We start from the raw sequence: 21,774 nt of genomic DNA, 5'->3' as shown, positions 1-21,774 counted from the left end.
AGATTTTTCTCCTACCTTATATGCTTTCATAGTCTGTTTTGCAAGTTTATTCTGTTCAGTTTCTAAGTAGAGATGCCCCAGGCTGGGACCCTATTTTTTCTCCACCTATACTTGCTCCACAAATATATGTATGCTTACAAATACCAAACTTATATTTCCGGTTCTAACTCTATAGTCTCCTTTTATCCAGCTGCTCAAATTTGAGTTCTCCATTTGAACAAGTAATCCTTAGGTCTCTCAGGTTTGAAATGACCAAAAATAGAATTCCTAACTCCTTTCCTTTCCCAAACCTAGGCCTTGATCTCTCAGCAGGGGACTTTGTGTATCTCATATATTAATTTAAAAGTTTAACAAATTGTTTATAAAAACAAAAATATTTGCCCTCATGGAACTTCAGTGACACCAACACATCTTCATTCCTATCTGACCACTGATCCCTAAGAGATTTTTCTACCTGGATGTTCAGTAGGCATCTCAAATTAACATGATCAGAACAAAACTTGATTTTCTCCTCTCAAGCCTGTTATTCTCCCAGTTTCAGCAACTAATATTATCCTAGCTATTTAACACCAAAACCTAAGTAATCCTTGATTCTTCCTTAACCTCATCCTGTACTGCCATTCAGTTACAGTTGCCCACATTTTTTTAATCTTCACCATGGTTTTGTAGTTGGTGTTTTCTTCTAGGGTCTGGCTCTATTTATTTGAAAGTAAGCAAGATGAAATCTAGGACTTTGCCTTTCTGGTATTCCACTGGATTCTCTAGGACCTAGAACATGTTAGGTACTCATTTAATGAATAAATACAGCACAGTGAAGAAAAAAGCAAATTTATTATATAGACAGTGATTCCCAAAATATCTCTGCAGGAAAAAAAAATGCACAGAAGAAAAAAAAAACTTACCACATTAAGGAATTTGACAAGGAAGAGGGCCAGCAAAATGAGACTCCGATGAGAATTATGGACCCAACACATACACACAAGCCTGTCCCCACACATAATTTCACATAAAACTTTGAAGGAGCCAGAAACTCAAGGCTGTTATATCCAACAACCAGTTTGTAATTTGATGCATTTAAATAGTATGCTGTATTTATGTTTTAAAATATCTTTACTAAGGTCAGACTTGTCCAGAATTTTGATGTTCCAAAGGTGATTTAAAATACACTAACAAGTAATTCTTGGGTATGCTCACTGGTATCAAGGTAATAACAGAAAAGAGTGGGGGAAAAAAATAGTGACTAATACCAAAATTAACTTCAGATGTTTTTTGTTTTGGTAAATTAAAAGTGCCTTTATTCCGTTGATAAGCTAACGTTAGTTTTAGTTTTTAAATGCATGCTTAATTAGAAGGGCCTTTTTTCCTTTGTACCAGGGATTGAACCCAGGGATGCTTTACCATGGAACCACATCCTCACCTGCTCTTTTTTTTTTTGAGACAGGGTCTTCTGGCTAATTGCTTAGGGCCTCCCTAAGTTGCTGGGGCTGGCTTTAAATTTGAGTTCCTGGCTTTGAACTTGCCTCAAGCTCTCAAAGTTGCTGGGATTACAGGTATGCACCAGCTCAACCAGCTAGAATATATCTTTATACATATCTACATTTTGTTGTTTTGCAGTGCAGGGGATCAAACCCAGGGCCTCTTAAATCAGCATATTTTTTTTAAAGAATGCTGGAAGTGTTTTTCCTATAAAAGTTTTCAAATGTACCACTGTATTTGGTATAACAATATCAAAATTTCATAAAATACAAATTCAAGAATATTTTTAAAGTTTACCATAATTTAATAATAATATCAAAATCACTTAAGACATAAAACCAAGCAGAAAACTGATGCTTTTTTTTTCATATGGTCTTTAAGACTCTCAAAAGCCTTGAAGTTTGCTGAAAAGAGAAAAAAAAAATGAAATTAAACATTTTAGAAATCTGTTCTTGTACATTTCTTAATTTTTAGTTATAGCTAATTAGTTTTCAAAATAGATCAGCATTGTTCCAAATTCAGAAGGCAACACTAAAAAAATTTCTGTTTTAAACCCTATCTGTGTTCCTCAGAAGCAAATGTACAGCTGGGTGTGATGGTGCTTGCCAGTAATCCCAGCAGCTGGAGAGGCTAGAGCAGGAGGATCACAAGTTCAAAGCCAGCCTAAGCAAAAGCAAGGCACTAAGCAACTCAGTGAGACCCTGACTCTAAATAAAATACAAAATAGGGCTGGGAATGTAGCTCAGTGTTCAAGTGCTCCTGAGTTCAATCCCCAGTACCAAAAAAAAAAAAAGGGAAATGTATACCTTATAAAGGTATTCTAATAAAAAGGAAAATAAAGTCTAGTAATATACAGGCATGTATGTATGGGTTTGTGCTTTAAAAATATGTACATGGTGGTACATAACTGCATAGTGATACATATAATAATGTATACTATTCTAGGCCTTTTTCTTTTTTGTGTGTGGTGTTGAAGATCGAACCCAGGACCTTGTGCATGTAAGGCAAGCACTCTACCAACAGAGTTATAACCCCAGCCCTTCTAGGCCTTTTTCAGTTGGTATACACATCTGTAATTCCTCTATGGTTTTGAAATTTAAATAAATTCTGAGTAAGTACACATTTTGATAAATGTTTTCATTCAGACCAACTGTGTGAGAATGTGCATTTCCCCCACTGTATCACCAATACTGGTGAAACAGAGCTAACCTTATATACTTTGCCTACATTCTGTGATTAACTCCACAATGTGAATTCACAAATATTCCAACAAATGACCTCTTAGGAGAAACTAAGCAGACACACCAGAGAATTTCAGTCTGTCTTGATATTTTTTTTCCAGTTCTCTAAAAAAATTAATGTACATCAATTTGTTTGATGCAGCACTCAAAAGAGTTTTCAAGTTACCAATACCAAATTATAGTTTGGAAATTTTATGTGAAGGCTTTTCATTATCTGAAGCCAGACAAGATACAGGAACCAACTGTTTCAATTCAACAACAAATAAATCAAGTATTATGCTAGAAATTCCCACCCTCTCACCCCACTGGGATTTGTACTAACTAGGCAAACACTGACACCGACTATATCCCTAGCCCTTTCTCTTTTTAAATTTTTTAAAAATTTAATTAATTAAAAAAAAATTTTTTTAGTTGTTGATGAACCTTTATTTTATTTATATGTGGTGCTGAGAATTGAACCCAGTGCCTCACACATGCTAGGCCAAGTGCTCTACCACTGAGCCACAACCCCAGACCTAAAATTTAATTTTAAGACAGGGTCTCACTAAGTTGCCCTGACTGGCTCTGAACTTGAGATCCTTCTGCCTCAGTCTCCCAAAACACTGATGTGCACTTCAGTGCCCAGCTTTTACTAGAAACTTAAGAATGACTGTACCAGGCTGGGGATGTGACTCAGCGGTAGAGCGCTCGCCTAGCATGTGCAAGGTCCTGAGTTCAATCCTCAGCACCTCATAAACAAAATAAAGATATTGTGTCCAACTACAACTAAAAAAAAAAAAAAAAAAAAAAAGAATGACTGTACCTAAGCAGTCTGGAGATTCCTTGGAAAACTTGGAATGGAACCACCATTTGACCCAGCTATTCCACTCCTCAGTCTATACCCAAAGGACTTAAAAACAGCATACTAAAGGGACACAGCCACATCAATGTTTACAGCAGCACAATTCATAATAGCTAAACTGTGGAACCAACCTAGATGCCCTTCAGTAGATGAATGGATAAAAAAAAAATGTGGCATATATACACAATGAAATTTTACTAAGCAATAAAAGAGAATAAAATCATGGGGCTGGGGATGTGGCTCAAGCGGTAGCGCACTTGCCTGGCATGCGTGCGACCGGGGTTCGATCCTCAGCACCACATACAAAACAATGATGTTGTGCCCGCCAAAAAATAAAAGTATTAAAAATTCTCTCTTTCTCTCTATGAAAAAAAAAAAACAATGAGAAAAAAATCATGGCATTTGCAGTTAAATGGATGGCACTGAGAAGTTAGCCAAACCAAAAAAAAAAAAGCCGAAAAATATTTTCTCTGATATAAGGAGGCTGATTCATAGTGGGGTAGGGAGGGGGAGCATGGGAGGAATAGCTGAACTCTAGATAGGGCAAAGAGGTGGGAAGGGAAGGGAGGTGGGCAGGAGGTTAGCAAGGATGGTGGAATGCAATGGACATCATTATCCAAAGTACATGTATGAAGACACGAATTGGTGTCAATATACTTTATACAATCAGATATGAAAAACTGCTGTATATATGTAATAAGAATTGTAATGCATTCCACTGTCATTTATTTTTTAAAAAGCGATTTAAAATTAATAAATAAATAATTACAGGTATTTAAAAGTATTAAGAACCAAACAGAAAAGAAAACAATTCTTCATGGCAATTAAATGTAGCTGAAACGTCTTATGCTATCATAATAAATCAATTTCCAGCTGTAATTGTTTATATCCCAATTCATTTTTAAGAAATATATAAAATGATTTGCAGAGATAGACATAAAGATAAAAGTAAGCAATTGAGGAATTTCAGGTAAAGGGAAAATATAAAGAAGATATGAAGCCAGGGCTGACTCGTCTACAAATAAAGAGATGGGCTGCATATTTGGCTAGTGCTTCTCTAACAGTTAAAATAAAGCACAATTCTAAAATAAGAATTGTGCTTGGGACAGACAGATTTGTCTTGAGAACTGTTGAGATCCCAATATTGGTTTTCATAACAGACTAAATTTTTTACATGTAAAATTTTTATACCAAATCTCAGTTTTAGTGAAAGTCAATCTAAAAAACTGTTGTAAGACAATATGCGGGCTGGGGATGTAGCTCAGTTGGTTTAGTGATTCCCTTGCATGCACAAAGCTCTGGGTTCAATTCCCAGAAACACACAAATACAGACTACATGCTCCAGACTGACAGCCCTCTGTGATGACTTAATCTTGATGTGAGGAAGTCAGATGCCCTCAGGGGTAGCCAGATATAGATAGACAAGAACTGGAGAAGAACACATGTCCTTAACCTAAAGGCATTTCATCACTTTTTTTCCATATACAATGTGGACTAGGTAAAGTCAAACACATATTAGACTTATGGAATTAGAGGCTAGAATATCTGTGCTCTTCTGAGAATTTGTCTGCCTGTATTCCAAGAACTAAGCACTATCAGGAATATAGTAAAAACAAAACATGTCAAATAGGTGAATCCAAGAACAAAATTGAGAATATTTCATAGAATGAATATCCTTCATGAATACTAAGCAGTAAGAATATATGCATAAATTATTATTTTTTTTAAAATTTTATTATGTGGTGCTGAGGCTCAAACCCAGCACCATTGCACATGCTAGGCGAGCACTCTACTGCTGAGTCACAACCCCCAGCCCTGCATAAATTATTTTTAAGAACTACATAAAGGTCTGGGGTTGTGCTCAGCAGTAGAGCGCTCATCTAGCACGTGCAAGGCCCTGGGTTCGATTCTCAGCACCACATAAAAATAAACAAAGTAAAGGTATTGTATTCATTTTTATTTTAATAATTTGTTAATTACAAAAAAAAAAAAGCCACAGTTGGGCTGTATGTTCAAGGTTATACTTTGTGAAAAGAACCTAGGGGACAATTTAGTCACTTGTTCTTAAACAGAAGATGTATATGTGAACTTTAAAGCAAACTTTACCAAAATAGTTACCTGAGAAATCACACATTAGGATGCCTGAATCCAAGAGAAACTGTTAGAAATGCATATTCTTAGGACCTATAACTAGAGAGCCATTTGATAAGTTTGGAGAAAGATTTTTCAACTACCCCACCACCACCACCACTGAATTCAGGGCACTCTACTACTGAACTACCCCCAGTCCTTAATTTTTATTTGGGAACAGAGTCTCTCTAAATTGCTGAGGCTGGGCTGGCCTTGAACTTGTGATCCTCCTGCCTCAGCCTCCCAAGTAGCTGGGATGACATGCATGTGCCACTGTAGCTGGCTAGAATTTAACATTTTCAACAAGGACCCAAGAGGATTCTGATATGGGTGATTAAATCACTACTCACTAGATGATGATGATTCTTTCTTCTTTCCCAAGACCTTCTTTCAACTTCAGCCCTCACCATCACAACACTCACACCCAGCTCCTCACTATTTATTTGCTTTCAATTTAAGCTGATAAGGCTTTAAGAATCAACCATGCAGAGGTCAGGGCTGACCTCTACAAGAACAGCATCCTTGGAAGTTGGCCTACAAGAACTAGCTCACTTCCACAGTTGGCTTAAGGTTGCACTTAGCAAACAGTTCTTGATCTATCTCAATACAAACATCCTACCCAGGTACACTGACTTCAGTGAGTGCCACCAGCGTGACCACAGTAAATTCAGCCTAGAACATTTCCAGTGGGCTAAATGTCAGCACTTAAAAATCTCAGCACACTTATAGAACATGTGGTTGCTAGCAATGTAACACAGAAAGCACCTTGGGGGGTGTGTGTGTGTGTGTGGTTTTGGTTTTTTTTTTTGTTTTTTTTTTTTTTTTTTGAGTACACTTACCTGTCTTCTACTGTTTTGTTGGAAGGGTAAAAAACTTTGAATGAAAATCCACTTCTTGGAAAAGAGCCCTTAGGGGGAGAAAAATGCCTGTAAGTAACTAATCAAATTTTATAAAATAATCCCTATTTTTTTAAGCAAATTCTTTTTCATGAAAGTTACAAGATGTGATTATAAAACAATGAGACAGATTTTAGCATCTTTGTGGAGAGAAGGTTGTTACTATATCTCTACTTAAAGCAAGTCTTTCAAGTTGACTAGGCAGTCTTATGCTAAAACAAGACTGGGAGTGCTTAGGAGTGACTACTTGGTTTAAGAAATAAATGATACTGTGTGATGTTAAATATGTATCTGGGACACTCATATATTCAAGAAGTCTTCCCTGCCTCTCTCCACAATGAAAATCTGGTGTGCCCCCAAGGCAACTGAGCAGCAATCACAAATATAACTCCCTACTATGAAACCCTTAAGGTTACTCAGCAGCAGCTCTGCCTTTTCAGTGTCTGTATCCCCACCCCTAAATCAATGTGTGGCCCATGGCAAGGATTCATTAATGTGAATAAGTATCAAGAGGAGATGAATCAGTGTCAAAAGCAAGTTGTGATGATGGTGTGGGAGATAGTCATACACTCACTCACAGATACAAGGTACATCAACTATAAGAATTCACTATTCACCTCCCTGCCTTTTTTTTTTTTTTTTTGGTACCAGGAATTGAACCCAGAGGGGCTCAACCACTGAGCCATATTCTCAGCCTATTTTTTTTTCTTTTTACTTTATTTTATTTTGAGACAGCATATTGTTAAATTGCTTAGGACCTTGCTGCTAAGGCTAGCTTTGAACATGCAATCCTCCTTCCTTAGCCCCCCCAGCCACTGGAAAAGTTAACTTTAAATAAGGAAATAGCCTTGTTATGAAAGATATCTGTGAATAAAATTATACAAAAATTAGGTTACAAATTTTAAGCAAGGCTGACAAATTAGTTAACTGTGTTCATCCTTAGAACAGCAATTTTCAACCAGGGATGATTCTGAACCTCAGGAAACATTTTGGAAAATGTCTAGAGACATTTATGATTGTCACAAGTGGGGGATGCTACTGGCATCTAGTGGCTAGAGGTAAAGATGCTGCTAAACATCCTACAATGCACAGAACAGCCCTCATGACAAAGCATTATTTGGACCAACACATCAAAAGTATCAAATTTAGAAGCTCTCTCGTGGAGGAAACTATATAAAATGTGTGCCTTTTTTGTTGTAAATAAAAATGTGTATCTGACGAAAGTAGTATCCAGTAGTAAGGCAAAATATTTCTAGAATTGATTATTAAACAAAAGTATTAAAATCTAAAAGTCATAAGAATCAAGGAAGCATGCAGACTGAAAAATCACTAATGAAGATAATTATTTGCTTAACAAACAACTTCAACATTGTGAACTAATTTGAAAAGTTCTACATAAAAATTAAACAGAATATATCTCAATTAAATTTCATTTATCAGGCTTGGGCTTTTGACACTTGGACAATTTCCTAAAAATCACAATTCTCCTCAAAGGACAAGAACCATTAATATTCTGTAATTCCAGCGGCTTGGGAGGCTGAGATAGGAAGATTATGAATTCAAAGCCAGCCTCACAACTTAGCGAGGCTTTTAACAACTAAGTGAGACCCTGCCTCAATAAAATACAAAAAAGGGCTAGGGGTGCTGGGGTTATGGCTCAGCAGTAGAGCACTCACCTAGTGCATGCGAGGCGCTGAGTTCTATCCTCAGCACCAAATAAAAATAAATAAATAAAATAAAAGTATTGTGTCTAACTGCAACTAAAAAAACAAAAAAATTTAAAATTACAAAAAAATAATAATAAAGGCTGGGGATGTGGCTCAGTGGTTAAGTGCACCTGGGTTCAATCCCCGGTACCAAAAAAAAAGAACCATTAATATAATATGGCTAAAGGGAATAAGATACAGGCTCTAGGGCTGGGGTTGTGGCTCAGTGGTAGAGTGCTCGCCTAGCATGTGTGAGGCCCTGGGTTCGATCCTCAGCACCACATAAAAATAAATAAATAAAGATATTAAAAAAAAAAAAAAAAAAGATATAGGTTCTAAAAACAATTCCCAGAAAAGAAGTAAGTTACTTTGAAGGCAAAAATATTCATTTGGACTTAACGTTTGGGTATGATATTTTTTTAAATATCATCACTTTATACTCACATCCTATACTGAAAGTTAAAGAACTTTGTGTATATCAAATTAATTCAATGCTTCATTAATAGTATATTTTTACTCCAGTAATAATTAAATATACTAAATTTATAGAAATGTGCTCTAATCTTGTTAAATAATGACTATATAATGTTTTTTTTTTTTAAAGAGAGTGAGAGAGGAGAGAGAGAGAGAGAGAGAGAGAGAGAGAGAATTTTTTTAATATTTATTTTTTAGTTTTTTAGTTCTCGGCGGACACAACATCTTTGTTGGTATGTGGTGCTGGGGATCGAACCCGGGCCGCACGCATGCCAGGCGAGCGCGCTACCGCTTGAGCCACATCCCCAGCCCCATGACTATATAATGTTAACTCCATGCTTACAGGGTTAATGCAGAGGCATTCAGTATTGGTCACGGTGAAAGGATCGTATTTGTCTGCAATGACAAGCAGATCGGGCACAGGATACACTCTTAAAGTATAATCATATGCCCAATACACTGGGCAGATGTAAAGAGGTAGAGGAGTCAGATGTCCTTGAGACAGGATAGTCTTTATAAACTACAACAGAACATAACAGAACATAACATTCATTTCATTTGTAAAACTGAAAATAGCTACACAAATAATTATAAATTAAATACTAATTATCAAAAGGACCTAGAAAATTTGAGAAACAATTAGGGAAAAACTTAGGGAAATACTAACATAAAATCTAAATAATTATTCTGAATCTTAGGAAAATATATAAGTTTTCATCTGATATCACATACCATAATGGCAATTCTCACAAATAGTCACACTGGATTATTTTAATCCAAATTGCTACTAGGAAAACAGACACAGTTTCTACACATTTAATTCACTTATGTGTACTTATAACCATATAATAAACTAATTCTTTTCACCCCAAAATATCTCATAGCTTGAATAAAGCCAAGATCCAGTATTTAGCTTGCATAACATTAAATATTATAAAATAAAATTTAAAACTGTTCAGTAGAATCTACTGCCATACTTCTCAAATGAGGGTACATGTAACCATGTAACCCTTGACAACTCCATGTCAGGGAACCTGGAAGCTACAAGACTAAAATTTACTCATCCTTCTGGTGTGCACACACCATAGGAAATATGTAATAAGTATGATAAATATGTACATATATTTTGTAGCACAATTTAATAATTTTAAAGGCAAAGCAGAAAGCTTCAAAGAAATCTGCTTATTCTGGGCTCTCCTCTGACTCATTAGGGAATTTTTCAGTAGAAAGCTGAGAAATAATGACTAACAAAAATTAACTTACTGACAAAAGTTTATTCAAATTATTTTGAACCACAAGTAAACTTCAACATATAAAGGCAAATTATTAAGTGGCTTACCAACATTTTGTATAATATAACATAAGATAGTTTAATAAAGAAAAGTACTCTTTACTTACATGATTAGGAATATCCAAATTGCTACTAGGAAAACGGACACAGTTTCTACACATTTTATTCACTAAGTCTTCACGAAAGATGATAATTTCTTGTGTACAATACTGAATTCTAAGAAAATAAGTTGAAACGGAACAAATGATGTCATATACATTTATGAATATCAAAATGATTCCCAATAGTATGTATAACGCAATAATAAAAACATTTAAGAATGAAAAGTTGAATTTGACTTCCTCAGAAAAAAATATATGATAAAAAAAGAAAGGGGGAATATGGGCTGGGGCTGTAGCTCAGTGGAAGAGCGCTTGCCTAGCATGCATGAGGCAATGGGTTTGATCCTCAGCACCACCTAAAAATAAACAAATAAAGACATTCTGTCCATCTACAACTACAAAAAAATTTAATAGAAAAAGAAAAAGAAAGGGAAATGGGGGTACAGCACAGACCCTAAGATTGGAGCATGCCTGGCATGCTTGAAGAATAGAGTAAGGCTGGTATGAAGGGAGTAAAAGGGGAAAGAGAAAGTCAGAGAAATAATAGGGAGTCAGATTATGCCTGTAGGACCTTGATTACCACTGTAAGGATATATGAGGGGCCCCATTTGTCATGATCAGGAAGGTGGACATGATATGCCTTACTCACTTTGAGATAGTGTTAAGAATAGATGGAATATTACTCAGCATTAAAAAATAACAAAATCATGGCATTTGCAGGGAAATGAATGGCATTAGAGCAGATTATGCTAAGTGAAGTTAGCCAATCCATAAAAAACAAATGCCAAATGTCTTCTCTATATAAGAGAGGTGACTCAAAACAGAGTAGGGAGGAAGAGCATAAGAAGAAGATTACCATGAAACAAGGAAAAGAGGTGGGAGGGAATGGGAGGGAGAAGGGGAATTTCACGGAAGATGGAAGGAGACCCTCAAGGTCTCACAAAATATATATACGATGGTGTGAGAGGGAAGGGAAGAAAAAAAAAAGAGAGATAAGTGTCACAGTAGAATGGGTAGAGAGAAGTGATGGGAGGGAGGGGAGAGGAGGGGGGATAGGGAGGGCAGCAGAATACAACTGACACTAGGATTGCTGTATGTATACACATGAATGTATAACCAATGTGATCCTGCAGGGTGTACACGTGGAAAAATGAGAATTCATACCCTATTGGATTCAAATGTATGATATGTCAAAAGATGATTGTATTGTCTTGAGCAACTAAAAAAAAAAAAAAAAATAGACCATAGAGTGGAAATGGTAGAAACCAGAGACCAATTAAGAGGCAATCATAGTATCCCAGGCTAGAGAAGATTAGTAGAGAGTCATACAGGAGGGATAGAGAGGTGATAAAATTCTGGATGTATTCTGAAGTTTACAGGACTAGCTGAAAACTGTGTGATTTGGCCGGAACAACTAGAAGGTTAAGTGTGCCATCAACGAGGATAGGGGAAGGCTGCAGAAGAGATAAGGGGGTGGTGGCAGGGAGGAAGATCAGAGTTCACTTGTCTCCTGGATAACCAAGGAGAGAGAATAAGTAGGAAACTGGATCCATGAGTCTGGGAGAAAGATGTGAGCTAGAGACAAAATATGAGAGTTGCCAATACAGAAATGATATTTATCTATTTTTAAAAATCCATCTATTATTTAAGTTCCTAAATTTACTATTGGAAAAAATTTTAAATGTACTTAAAATATTTTCAATGTTTTGAGTAATCCAAAATAAAAGCAAAATTTCTTTTCATATTATTCCTTAACAGTCAAAATACATAAACAAATTTGAAGATTTTTTTTTTTTTGGTGGTGCTAGGGATTGACCCCAAGCTCTTGTGCATCCGAGGGTAGCACTCCAACAACTGAGCTTTTTTTAAAAAATGTATATATTTTTAGTTGTAGTTGACACAATACATTCATTCATTCATTCATTCATTCATTCATTCATTCATTCATTCATTTGTGGTGCTGAGGATCGAATCCAGGGCCTCACAAGTACTAGGAGAGTGCTCTACTACTGAGCCACAACCCCAGCCCCCAGAAGTTAATTTCTAATGAAAGGAAAAATGTATAAGAGTAATAACTATTATTTACCTGCAAGGATTCGTAGTAAAAACTGAAAATGGTACCCTTTGTCTAAATTCATTAGTGATGCTTTCAGCAAGTGGTGGCCTACAAAAAAAACAATTGATCTGATAAAGTATATATTTTTAAGTTTTGCAGAATTTTCTTGACTGTTGTAAAAATATAAATAAAAGTTACCTGGGTAAGATGGAACCAAACCCAGGATCCTCCGGACCAGGTACAAACACAAAACGACTACTGCAGTGAAATTCAACATAATTCATTTTAAAGCATAATAATATGGCATCACCATCCAGCAGTCTAAAAACAGTCACTGCCTTTAATTCACTCCTGGGGTTTTTAATCTTTAAAATTTTATGCATTGTAATAAACTGCTAAATGTCTCTAGCCCAACACTGTCTAGAAGCGTGATGATAGAATGTCCTGTATTTAAACTGCCCAATTATAGAGTACTGGCACTGTAGATAGTATGGCTGGTAGAATGAATTTCAGATCTTATTCAACTTTAATTTAACTTTATATTTAAAGAGACACATGTGACCAGTGATTATCATATTGAAAGGCAGAGTTCTGGACCAGTAATGTCATCAAAAAATATGACTGAAATTATAATTCTCCTTTTCAATACTTTTCACTATGAATCTATAGAAGTATAACATATTATGATGTAAGGATAATTTTGTCTCTTAATTCTTTCAATTTCCTCAACTTTTTCTTGGTTTCTTAATAATTACTGGTATAAACCTTAAGACTCTTTTTTTTTAAATAAAATTTTTTCAATAAAAAATACAGCAGTAGAAATCATTACCTTTGGTGAATATTTGGGTATTCACATATTATGTCTGCCAAAGTTTTTAGAGAATCTAAAATTTTAAAAGGATGTTAAATTTAAGTTATATATAATACAAATAAAAATCAAATTATATATATTACATATATATTTGGGGTATGTGTGCCCACATTGAACCAAGAGTCACTTAACCACTGAACCACATTCCTCAGCCCTTTTTATATGTTTTATTTTAAGACAGGGTCTTGCTAAGTCCTTAGGGCCTCGCTAAATTGCTGAGGTTGGTCTTATCAATCCTCCTGCCTCAGCTTCCCAAGTCACTGGAATAGGCATGCACCGCTATAACCACCTCAAATTATATCTGATTAAATGTAACCCTACATCTTTTGAGTGAAATTAAAATATGGATAATTTTTTCATCAATTTAGTTTATACTATATATAAACACTTATTAATAATCAATACCTTTCAAAGCTTGAACTTGATTTTTTCCATATGGTGCTGATGAAAAGTTACCACACAAAATAAAGCAGGTTGGGGGTGCTGGTGAATAGCCTGAAGAATAAAAGAACATCACTTTTCTACTCTGGAAATCAAATTTAAAGCCTTTTAGCTCATGGGCAAGCAATTCGCCTGCCTTATCCTCCCAAGTAGCTGGGCCTACAGGCATGCCACTGCACCTGGCTTTTCAAGACTCCTTTTTTTTATTTAACAATGTTGGGGAACAAACCCAAGGCCTCACATGTGCTAGATAAGTACTTTATCACTGAGCTATACACCCAGCCCCTTACCATAAGTTTTTAATTAAGAAAAATCTATTTTAATAATACCTTATTTTATTCAAACAATAATAATAATAATAACAATTTACTGAGAACTTAGTATGTGCCAGCCCTGCTATGGCTTATTTAATCCTCAGAAATTTCCTCCAAACTGAGACTTATGGTGAGATTACATAATCTGCCCAAGGTATTAGGCTGGCATTTATACTCAGTTATGTTAGATTTCAAAGCCCTAGATTTTATCCATTTTCTTTAGTTATACTAATGACTAATTCTAATTTATTATGAACATACACACATATAACTTTATTTTCATTCTTTTTTTTTTTTTTAATTGAACACAAGGGCACTCCACCACTGAACTATATCCCTATCCCTTTTTATTTTAAGATAGGGTCTGGCTAAGTTGCCAAGGCTGGCTTCAAATTTGCAATCCTTTGGTCTGAGTCTCCCAAGTAGCTCGGATTACAGTCATGCACATGCCTGGCATATAGTTATTTTTCAAACGTAAAAATATAAATCTTTAAAATAAAATTTTATTTAAAATATCTCATTCCTGATACAGGTTTTTTTTTTTTAAACAAAGTACTCAAAAATGTACAATTTTAAAAAAGAATTTATCATTTTGTTTTTGTTTTTCTGCTTTTTGAGACCAGATCTCAGTATGTTGCCTAGGGTGTTCTTGAACTGATAGTCTCAAGCAATCTTCCTACTCCAGCCTCTTGGGTAGCTAGAACTTGGCAAGAATTTAGTTTTAATATATGAACTCTCATAGCAGTTCAAAAAAGAATAGAAAAAAATAACCCCCTACCAGAAAACATTGTGTGAAGTTTTTCCAATACTTCCATTTGGTCCAACCAAACATCAGATACAAATACAAACATGGCATCTTTGTTCTCATCTTCCAGTTGTTTCAGCTTTGTAGAAGTCTTCACAGATGTATTAGAAGGCCCTCCAAAAAAATTAATATTTCCATAGTATGCCCTATGTAATTATAACAATTGAAAATATGCTAAATGTTACAAATCATGCAATAATACAATAATTCACAGTTAACAGAAAAAGTTGACTACATAGTATTAAATTTTAAAAAACAGGTTACAAAGGAATGCCCAGTATGCATCCTTTTATAGTGCCAAAAAAGGGACCAGATACAGACTCCTACTTCCACCAGACATACCATAGAGGAGCTGGAGCTGCTTGCACTGCCCTGCACTGCCATTTCAGTCTCTTTCCTCAGGTCATCTTCTAATGTCACCTTGTTCCACCTCTGCTGGGATCATAAATGCCTGGCCAACTCAAATTTTCCACTGTTCTAACCTTACAAATATCTTCCTTTCTTGGTTCATGTTCTTGGAACCACCATGGCTACAGCAGTATTAGTTTATAGTCAGATTTTATTGAGAAAGCTAGAACCATGAATAATGAGAATTTATTTGATGTATGCTATATATGCATATATTATATGTAGTATTGTAAATTTATGAACACAAATAATATGTACATTATGTATAAATATAAACAATATTCTAAGTATTATATATATACATAATACCTATATTATATATAAGTAATATACATAATTTATTAAGTATAATACATATTATACTTAATGTATAATATCCTTAACATGTAATATATATATTAAGTAATCTTAATAGTCTGTTTTAATAGAATTCCAGATAATACTTTTCTTTTTTATGCCTTTATATATTTTCTAATTAATTTCTGCAATCATGTACTTCATTTGTAATCTGAAGAAAACCTTGTGTGCAGGGGATTGAACTCACGGCCTGACACATACTCACCACTGAGCAAACCCTTAGCCCCCCATGCCCTGAAACTGTTTTAATAATTCAATTACTTATCTAATGTAGCATAATGTTTGGAGTCAGAAATTTGGGGATCAAAGCACATCTCTGTTACTAACAAGTGTGACATGTGACAAATTAATCAGTCCTTTAAAACCCCTATTCCTCAAATGCAATATGGCTAAACTCATACCTATTGCTCATGGTTACTAGAGGGAATAAAAGATATAATTTGCAGAAAGCCCTTAGCGCACAGTGCTTACTATAATGTGAGTATTCAGACATAATAACTGTTACTACCACCACCAACTGACCATGGCATTTTCAGAGGTCTGATGTTAATGAAAATCTTGCAGTGATTAGAGGAATGTGGTAAGTAGATATAATTGTATGATTATTTAAATTAATTTTACACCAAACATAAACCAGAGCATCACAAAAAGACACTGATTAAGATGATTTTTGAGAAATTAAAGGTGAAAAAAAGCCTTACAAATATCTTCCTTCCTTGGTTCATGAAATATAAGGTGTAAAAATGGGAGCAAGAGGAATATTCAAATGTTTATAGGCTCCATGAACATAACACTAAATATCAAAGCATTAGTCAGCTAAGGCCAACTAGCACACACATAGCCTTGCCCATGGTAGGCAGTCACTATGGTTTAAGTTTTGCCCCGTGAGAATTCAGATGCCATAATCGTCAGATCTGAAAGTTCAAGAGAATTCAGAAACCAAGACTTTTTATGAGAAATCAAATTAATATACCTTGGAAACTAGCTTTAAAAAAACTTTTTAACACTGTAGGGCCGGGAGAGGAGGTCTACAAATCACATTCAACTCTTAGGTCCCAGCTAAACTTCTACCATCATTCAGCCTCTGCTCAAATATCATGAGTGAAAGGGAACTGACCCTCCTCAGAGAGGCCCTTTTGGAGTAGCTCCAATGTTAGGATGCTTTTGTTTATATTAAGGTGCTATGAACTGCATCTTGGAACTTTCATTCATTTATAGAATACAAATAAATAAATAAACCTTTATATTAATATGGGAATCATATTCTAAGTATTTTCCTATCTCTCTGACCTCACTTGAAAACTTCTCATCAATCTTTATGGACAGGTAAGAAAAGCAGACTGGAAATCTTTTCCAGTTAAAGCCAACAATCAGATATGCTACAGCAACTAATATCCAGCCAAAATGCTAATTCCACAGTTATGTTATTATAAAACCTAATTTTCTCATATTTCCATTGCTCTTTCCATCTTGACACAAAGCCTCAGACCTGTAATAACTGCGGTATGATATATACCTTATATTTACTACTGCCAGTATAATAAAATCCCTGTAGAGTTGAAGTCAAACATTTTTATACCTTGTAGTACTAGAAGGTTCAGTGGGTGGAAATCCAAAGGCGTTGACATGAAATACTTGATCTTCAAACCAACCTGAAAAAAGATAGGCAACAAATCACTTCTATTTGTCAATTTTCCCTGTGCGAAAGGACAAAACTATTACACAAGATAGTAATCCTAGGCTATAACCTCACGGCTATTAACTAACTACAAAAGGTACCACCAATCCAACTGAGCTGCACAACAATTTCAGAGTCACAGAAAGTCTAAATTGAATAAATAAGAGCACCTTAAATAAAAATAGACTTCTCATTGTGCTGGGGATCCTATTTTTTTTAAATTTTCAGTCATGCTGAAATATGGAGATTAGATACATAGATTAGGAAATATTTCATTTTATGACCCCTATGTATAATCTGAGTTTTTTTAACTTTATTGAGATAAAATTCACATACCATACACCCTTTATAAGTACACAATCCAGCAATTTCTAGTATACTTGAATATCACACTACTATCTCTACTAATTTTAAATATTTTTATTAGCAAAAGGTTTCTATTAGCCTGTTATCAGTCTTAAGATTTACTTTATGGTCTCAAGAATATACTCTCCAGAGCAGGCATGGTAGCACATGCCTATAATCCAAGCAACTCAGGAGGTTGAGGCAGGAGGATTGTAAATTCAAGGCCAGCCTCAGCAATTTAACAAGGATCTAAGCAACTTAGTGAGACACTATATCTCAAAATAAGGAAAAAAAAAAAAAAGAGCTGGAGATCTGCCCCTGGGTTCAATCTCCAGTACCAAAAAAAAAAAAACAAAACAAAACAAAAAAAAAAAACAAAGAATATACTCTCAAAAAAAAAAAAAAAGATAATCTCAGGAAATTTAATAACAGAGAAAGAAGTTCATTCGCATCATCAATGTTTTCCCAAACTATATCATGTCAACTTCAACGTAACTTACCCAATGTAGAAATGGTTTTTACTATAGAACAAAGAGGAAGACAAGAAAAAGAGTATACTGACTTACCCTCTGCTAAAACGAAGCATGCCTCTGTGTATAAACCACTGTGGAACTGGTACACGACCATTGAGGAAAACAATTGTTTCTCCCCTTACGGTGGTAATAAAGTCAACATACATTTTGAGCCCAGACAGACTTCTAAATAATAAATTCAAAAATTTTGCACTTGACAGGGAAGGGGGAAAGTGATATTGGCCAAATTATAGTTATATTGTATGCATGTGTGAGTATGTAACAACAAATCCCATCATTATGTATAACTATAATGCACCAATAAAAAATGTGGAAGGAGAAAAAATAAATAAAAAGTTGATTTAAAACGGGGGGACGAGAACAGAAGAGCTCTCTCCTTCTGCCATGTGTAGACACAGCAATGAGACAACTGTCTAGAAGCCAGGAAGAAGGTCCTGACCAGGAACCAAATCAGCCTGTGCACTTCCCAGAAGTCAGAACTGTGAGAAATAAATTTCTGTTTATCAAGCAAAAAAAAAAAGAAGAAACAAAAAACATTTTAAACTATGAATATAGTCTACAGCTTAGATCACAGCTTAGGTTTTTTAGATTTAAATGCCCTAAAAAATAATATAAATAATTTTAATTTAAATAATTTAAATAACTAATTTAAATAATTTAATTTAAATTAAATAATAATTTGATTTAAATAATTTTTAATAATTTAAGATGAAGAAGCTTAGTATACTGACAATTGAAATCATTCTTAATGTGTTATAAACTTCTTCAGTGATTGTCTAGACTCCAAATAAAAAGGAATTAAAGTAGTTTTGTCTGTGTTTAGAATTCTGTCTATATTCCTATGCTACTAGTATATAAAAATAAGTTACAATTAGTTACATTTCACCATTAATTTCTTTCTTTCTTTGTTTCTTTTTTTTTTCCTGCAGTGCTAAGAATTGAACACAAGGCCTCATGTATGCTAGGAGAACATTTTACCACTGAGCTATACCTCCAGTCCTGTAATGCAGATTATTATTTTTTTAATAGATGGACATAATACCCATATTTTACTTATTTATTTTTATGTGGTGCTGAGGATTAAACCCAGTGCCTCACACATGGTAGGCAAGTTCTCTACCACTGAGCTACAATTTTTTAACTTGATTTTTAAAATTGAAGGATATAGCTTTACTAAGATCCAATTGTACTGTTCCAGTAGGATCTTCAAGAAAAAATTTTCCCTAAAACAGAATGAAATGGAAACATATTCACAATTATGCAAAAATGAAATGAAATGAAATATATTCATACATATGCAAAAATCAATACTATAGCCAAATAATTAAAATACTGACAAGTTTGACAATTGAATGTAGTAGAGAGAACATGGATTCTTACATATTGGCAATTCCAAGTTGAGGCTTTAACATTTACTATACTAGTTTGGCCACCTCAGATTAATCACTAAATTGAGATTCAGATTCCTCACAGGTACCCTGAGGAATGACTGCTACAGACTGAAAGGTCACAAGAGGGACTCCAGCCTCACTGGGTGCCTTCATCTATGGGAGCCACTAGCATCTTGAGGGGACCAGGATGTGGTGTGCAGTTTGCTTGTACAGAAACCCAGAATTTCAGTTCAACTAGAGGACACTGGGGCCTAATTTCAGGCTATGCAAATTGAGCACCTGGAATAGATAGATACTCCTTCCTGATGTCTGCTCAGGAAACCAAGCACAGATAAAAATGCTAACTTGGTGAATGAAGTAAGAGTTTTCAGTGAAGAAGATGATCTTGTACTCTTCAGAAATGCTCTATGGCACCAACATTTCAATATCAGTTTGAAAATAAGTCTGATGCCTACTAAGTTTAACTTACCTCTTTTAATTGGGTTATCATTCCAAGAACAATCACATCTCCAATTTTGGTTGTACTACCCAATAAGGTTTCTATTGTTTTAAGCTAAAATAAAAACAATACAAATTCTTAAAGATTGAAAATATATTCTTTTAAAAACCAATCATTTTATAAATAAGTTCACATTTTATTATTTACAGCTACATCACAGTATAAAATTTAAAAAAAAACTTAGGGGCTGTGGTTGTGGCTAAGTAGAAGAGCGCTTGCCTACCATGTGTGAGGCACTGTGTTCAATTCTCAGCACCACATAACATAAGTAAAATAAAGGTCCATTGACAACTAAAAAATATTAAAAAAATAAAATGAAACTTAGAAAGTTAAATTTTATCTTACAAAGGTATACTATCAAGTATATGATGGATCAGAAAAACTATGCTTAAGGAAATATATCAGTTCAGGTCTTGATCAATGATTGAAGCTGCATGACTACTTACTCTAAAAACTAAGAACATTTATTTTTTTTAATATAGAAAAGAATATTGATTTTATTTATTTGATTGGTACTTATCAAAAATTAGCTTTTTAAAGTTATATTCTGATTCAATTTAGTATTTTGAAAGGTTATGATTTATATGCTCAATCTGACCATTATAATTTTAATCAGAAAGTTTATTCAGGCATTATTTTTAAATCATTCTTTTATGTTTTTTTCCTGTGCATAATCTTTTTTTTTTTTTTTTAAGAATTTAACCTTTATTTTATTTATTTGTTTTTATGTGGTGCTGAGGATTGAAACCAGTGCCTCACGTGTGCTAGGTAAGTATGCTACCACCATGGAGCTTTACAACCCTAACCCCTATACATACTCTTTATTATTATTATTATTATTTTAGATTGGTACAACATCTTTATTTATTTTTATGTGGTGCTGAAGATCAAACCCAGTGCATCACGTGTGTTAGGCAAGTGTCCTACCACTGAGCTACAACCCAGCCCCCTACACATATTCTTACATATGCATAAATACACATATAGTCCTTCATGTCTATGAATCCCACTTCTGTGGATTCAACCAACTCTGGATCAAAAATATTTGGAAAAAAAATTGTGCCTCCACTGAACATGTACCTATGCAATACATTATAATAATTATTTATATAGCATTTACATTGTATTAGGTGTTATAAGTAATCTAGAGATGATATGAAGTATAAAGGAGGAGCTGTCTAGGCTATATGCAGATACTATGACATCTTACTACATAAAGAACTTGAGCATCCTCAGACTTCAGTGTCCTCAGGGGAGCAGTCCCATAAACAACCCCTCTCAGATACCAACAGCCTACTGCACATCCAACATTTTATGAAAAGCTTATTAAAGAACAGTTCGGTTGTTCCCAGTTTTCTGCAGTGAAAACAATGCTTAATATTTCTAAGTTCCTTCCTTGGCCTGCTGTATGGATAACTCTTGAAGGATTTCTACAAATTCCAAATGGAATCACTGGATAAAAAGATATATAATTTCTCATTCCTATACCATTCTTTTATCTTTGCCATATTTTTATTGTAAATAATCCATGTTTACTATTTTAAAATTTTTGAATATAGATAAGGAAGGCACATAGACATGCATAACCCCATCATTAACATTTACTACTGGAGTTCACTTAAAAACATGAGCTTAGGGCTGGAATGTAGCTCAGTGGTAGGGCACTTGCCTTCCATGCTTAAAGCCCTAGGTTCAATTCCCAGTGCTATCAAAAAAAGAAAGAGGGAGAGAGACTAAAACAACATAAGAATACAAAGATATGACAATATATTTCTGAATACAGTTTCTGTAGTCTATAAAGGCAGTTTTACTGTTCAGGTATTATAAATGTAGTTTAAATAGGAAATGTACCTGCACAGATATAGAATTAAACAGAAAGATTGAAAAGAGCAATGAATCATTTAGCTAAGCTAAGAAAAG

At 34.5% G+C, this 21,774-nt stretch overlaps 1 protein-coding gene across 8 annotated transcripts in view; it reads right to left on the bottom strand.

Annotated features, from left to right (window-relative positions):
- Positions 1-812: 812 nt before the first annotated feature.
- The window catches only part of Pole2 (DNA polymerase epsilon 2, accessory subunit), a 44,640-nt gene continuing 23,678 nt past the window's right edge, over positions 813-21,774 (bottom strand). For all 8 annotated transcript variants that reach the window (XM_021730681.3, XM_078050165.1, XM_078050167.1 and 5 more), the window contains 13 exons: positions 19,825-19,908; positions 19,131-19,187; positions 17,998-18,046; positions 16,988-17,060; positions 14,617-14,789; positions 13,489-13,578; positions 13,042-13,096; positions 12,411-12,470; positions 12,243-12,320; positions 10,163-10,271; positions 9,108-9,284; positions 6,528-6,595; positions 813-1,880 (listed from right to left, as the gene is read on the bottom strand). In XM_021730681.3, coding sequence (XP_021586356.1) covers positions 1,862-1,880; positions 6,528-6,595; positions 9,108-9,284; positions 10,163-10,271; positions 12,243-12,320; positions 12,411-12,470; positions 13,042-13,096; positions 13,489-13,578; positions 14,617-14,789; positions 16,988-17,060; positions 17,998-18,046; positions 19,131-19,187; positions 19,825-19,908 — 1,092 coding nt within the window. In that variant the 3' untranslated portion in view covers positions 813-1,861. The remainder of the gene's footprint in view (positions 1,881-6,527; positions 6,596-9,107; positions 9,285-10,162; positions 10,272-12,242; positions 12,321-12,410; positions 12,471-13,041; positions 13,097-13,488; positions 13,579-14,616; positions 14,790-16,987; positions 17,061-17,997; positions 18,047-19,130; positions 19,188-19,824; positions 19,909-21,774) is intronic.

This window comes from Ictidomys tridecemlineatus, chromosome 5 (assembly GCF_052094955.1).
Source record: "Ictidomys tridecemlineatus isolate mIctTri1 chromosome 5, mIctTri1.hap1, whole genome shotgun sequence".
NCBI classification, from domain to species: Eukaryota; Metazoa; Chordata; class Mammalia; order Rodentia; family Sciuridae; genus Ictidomys; species Ictidomys tridecemlineatus.
Note: the sequence above shows the minus strand (reverse complement) of the source record. Positions and strands in the feature narration are given on the sequence as shown.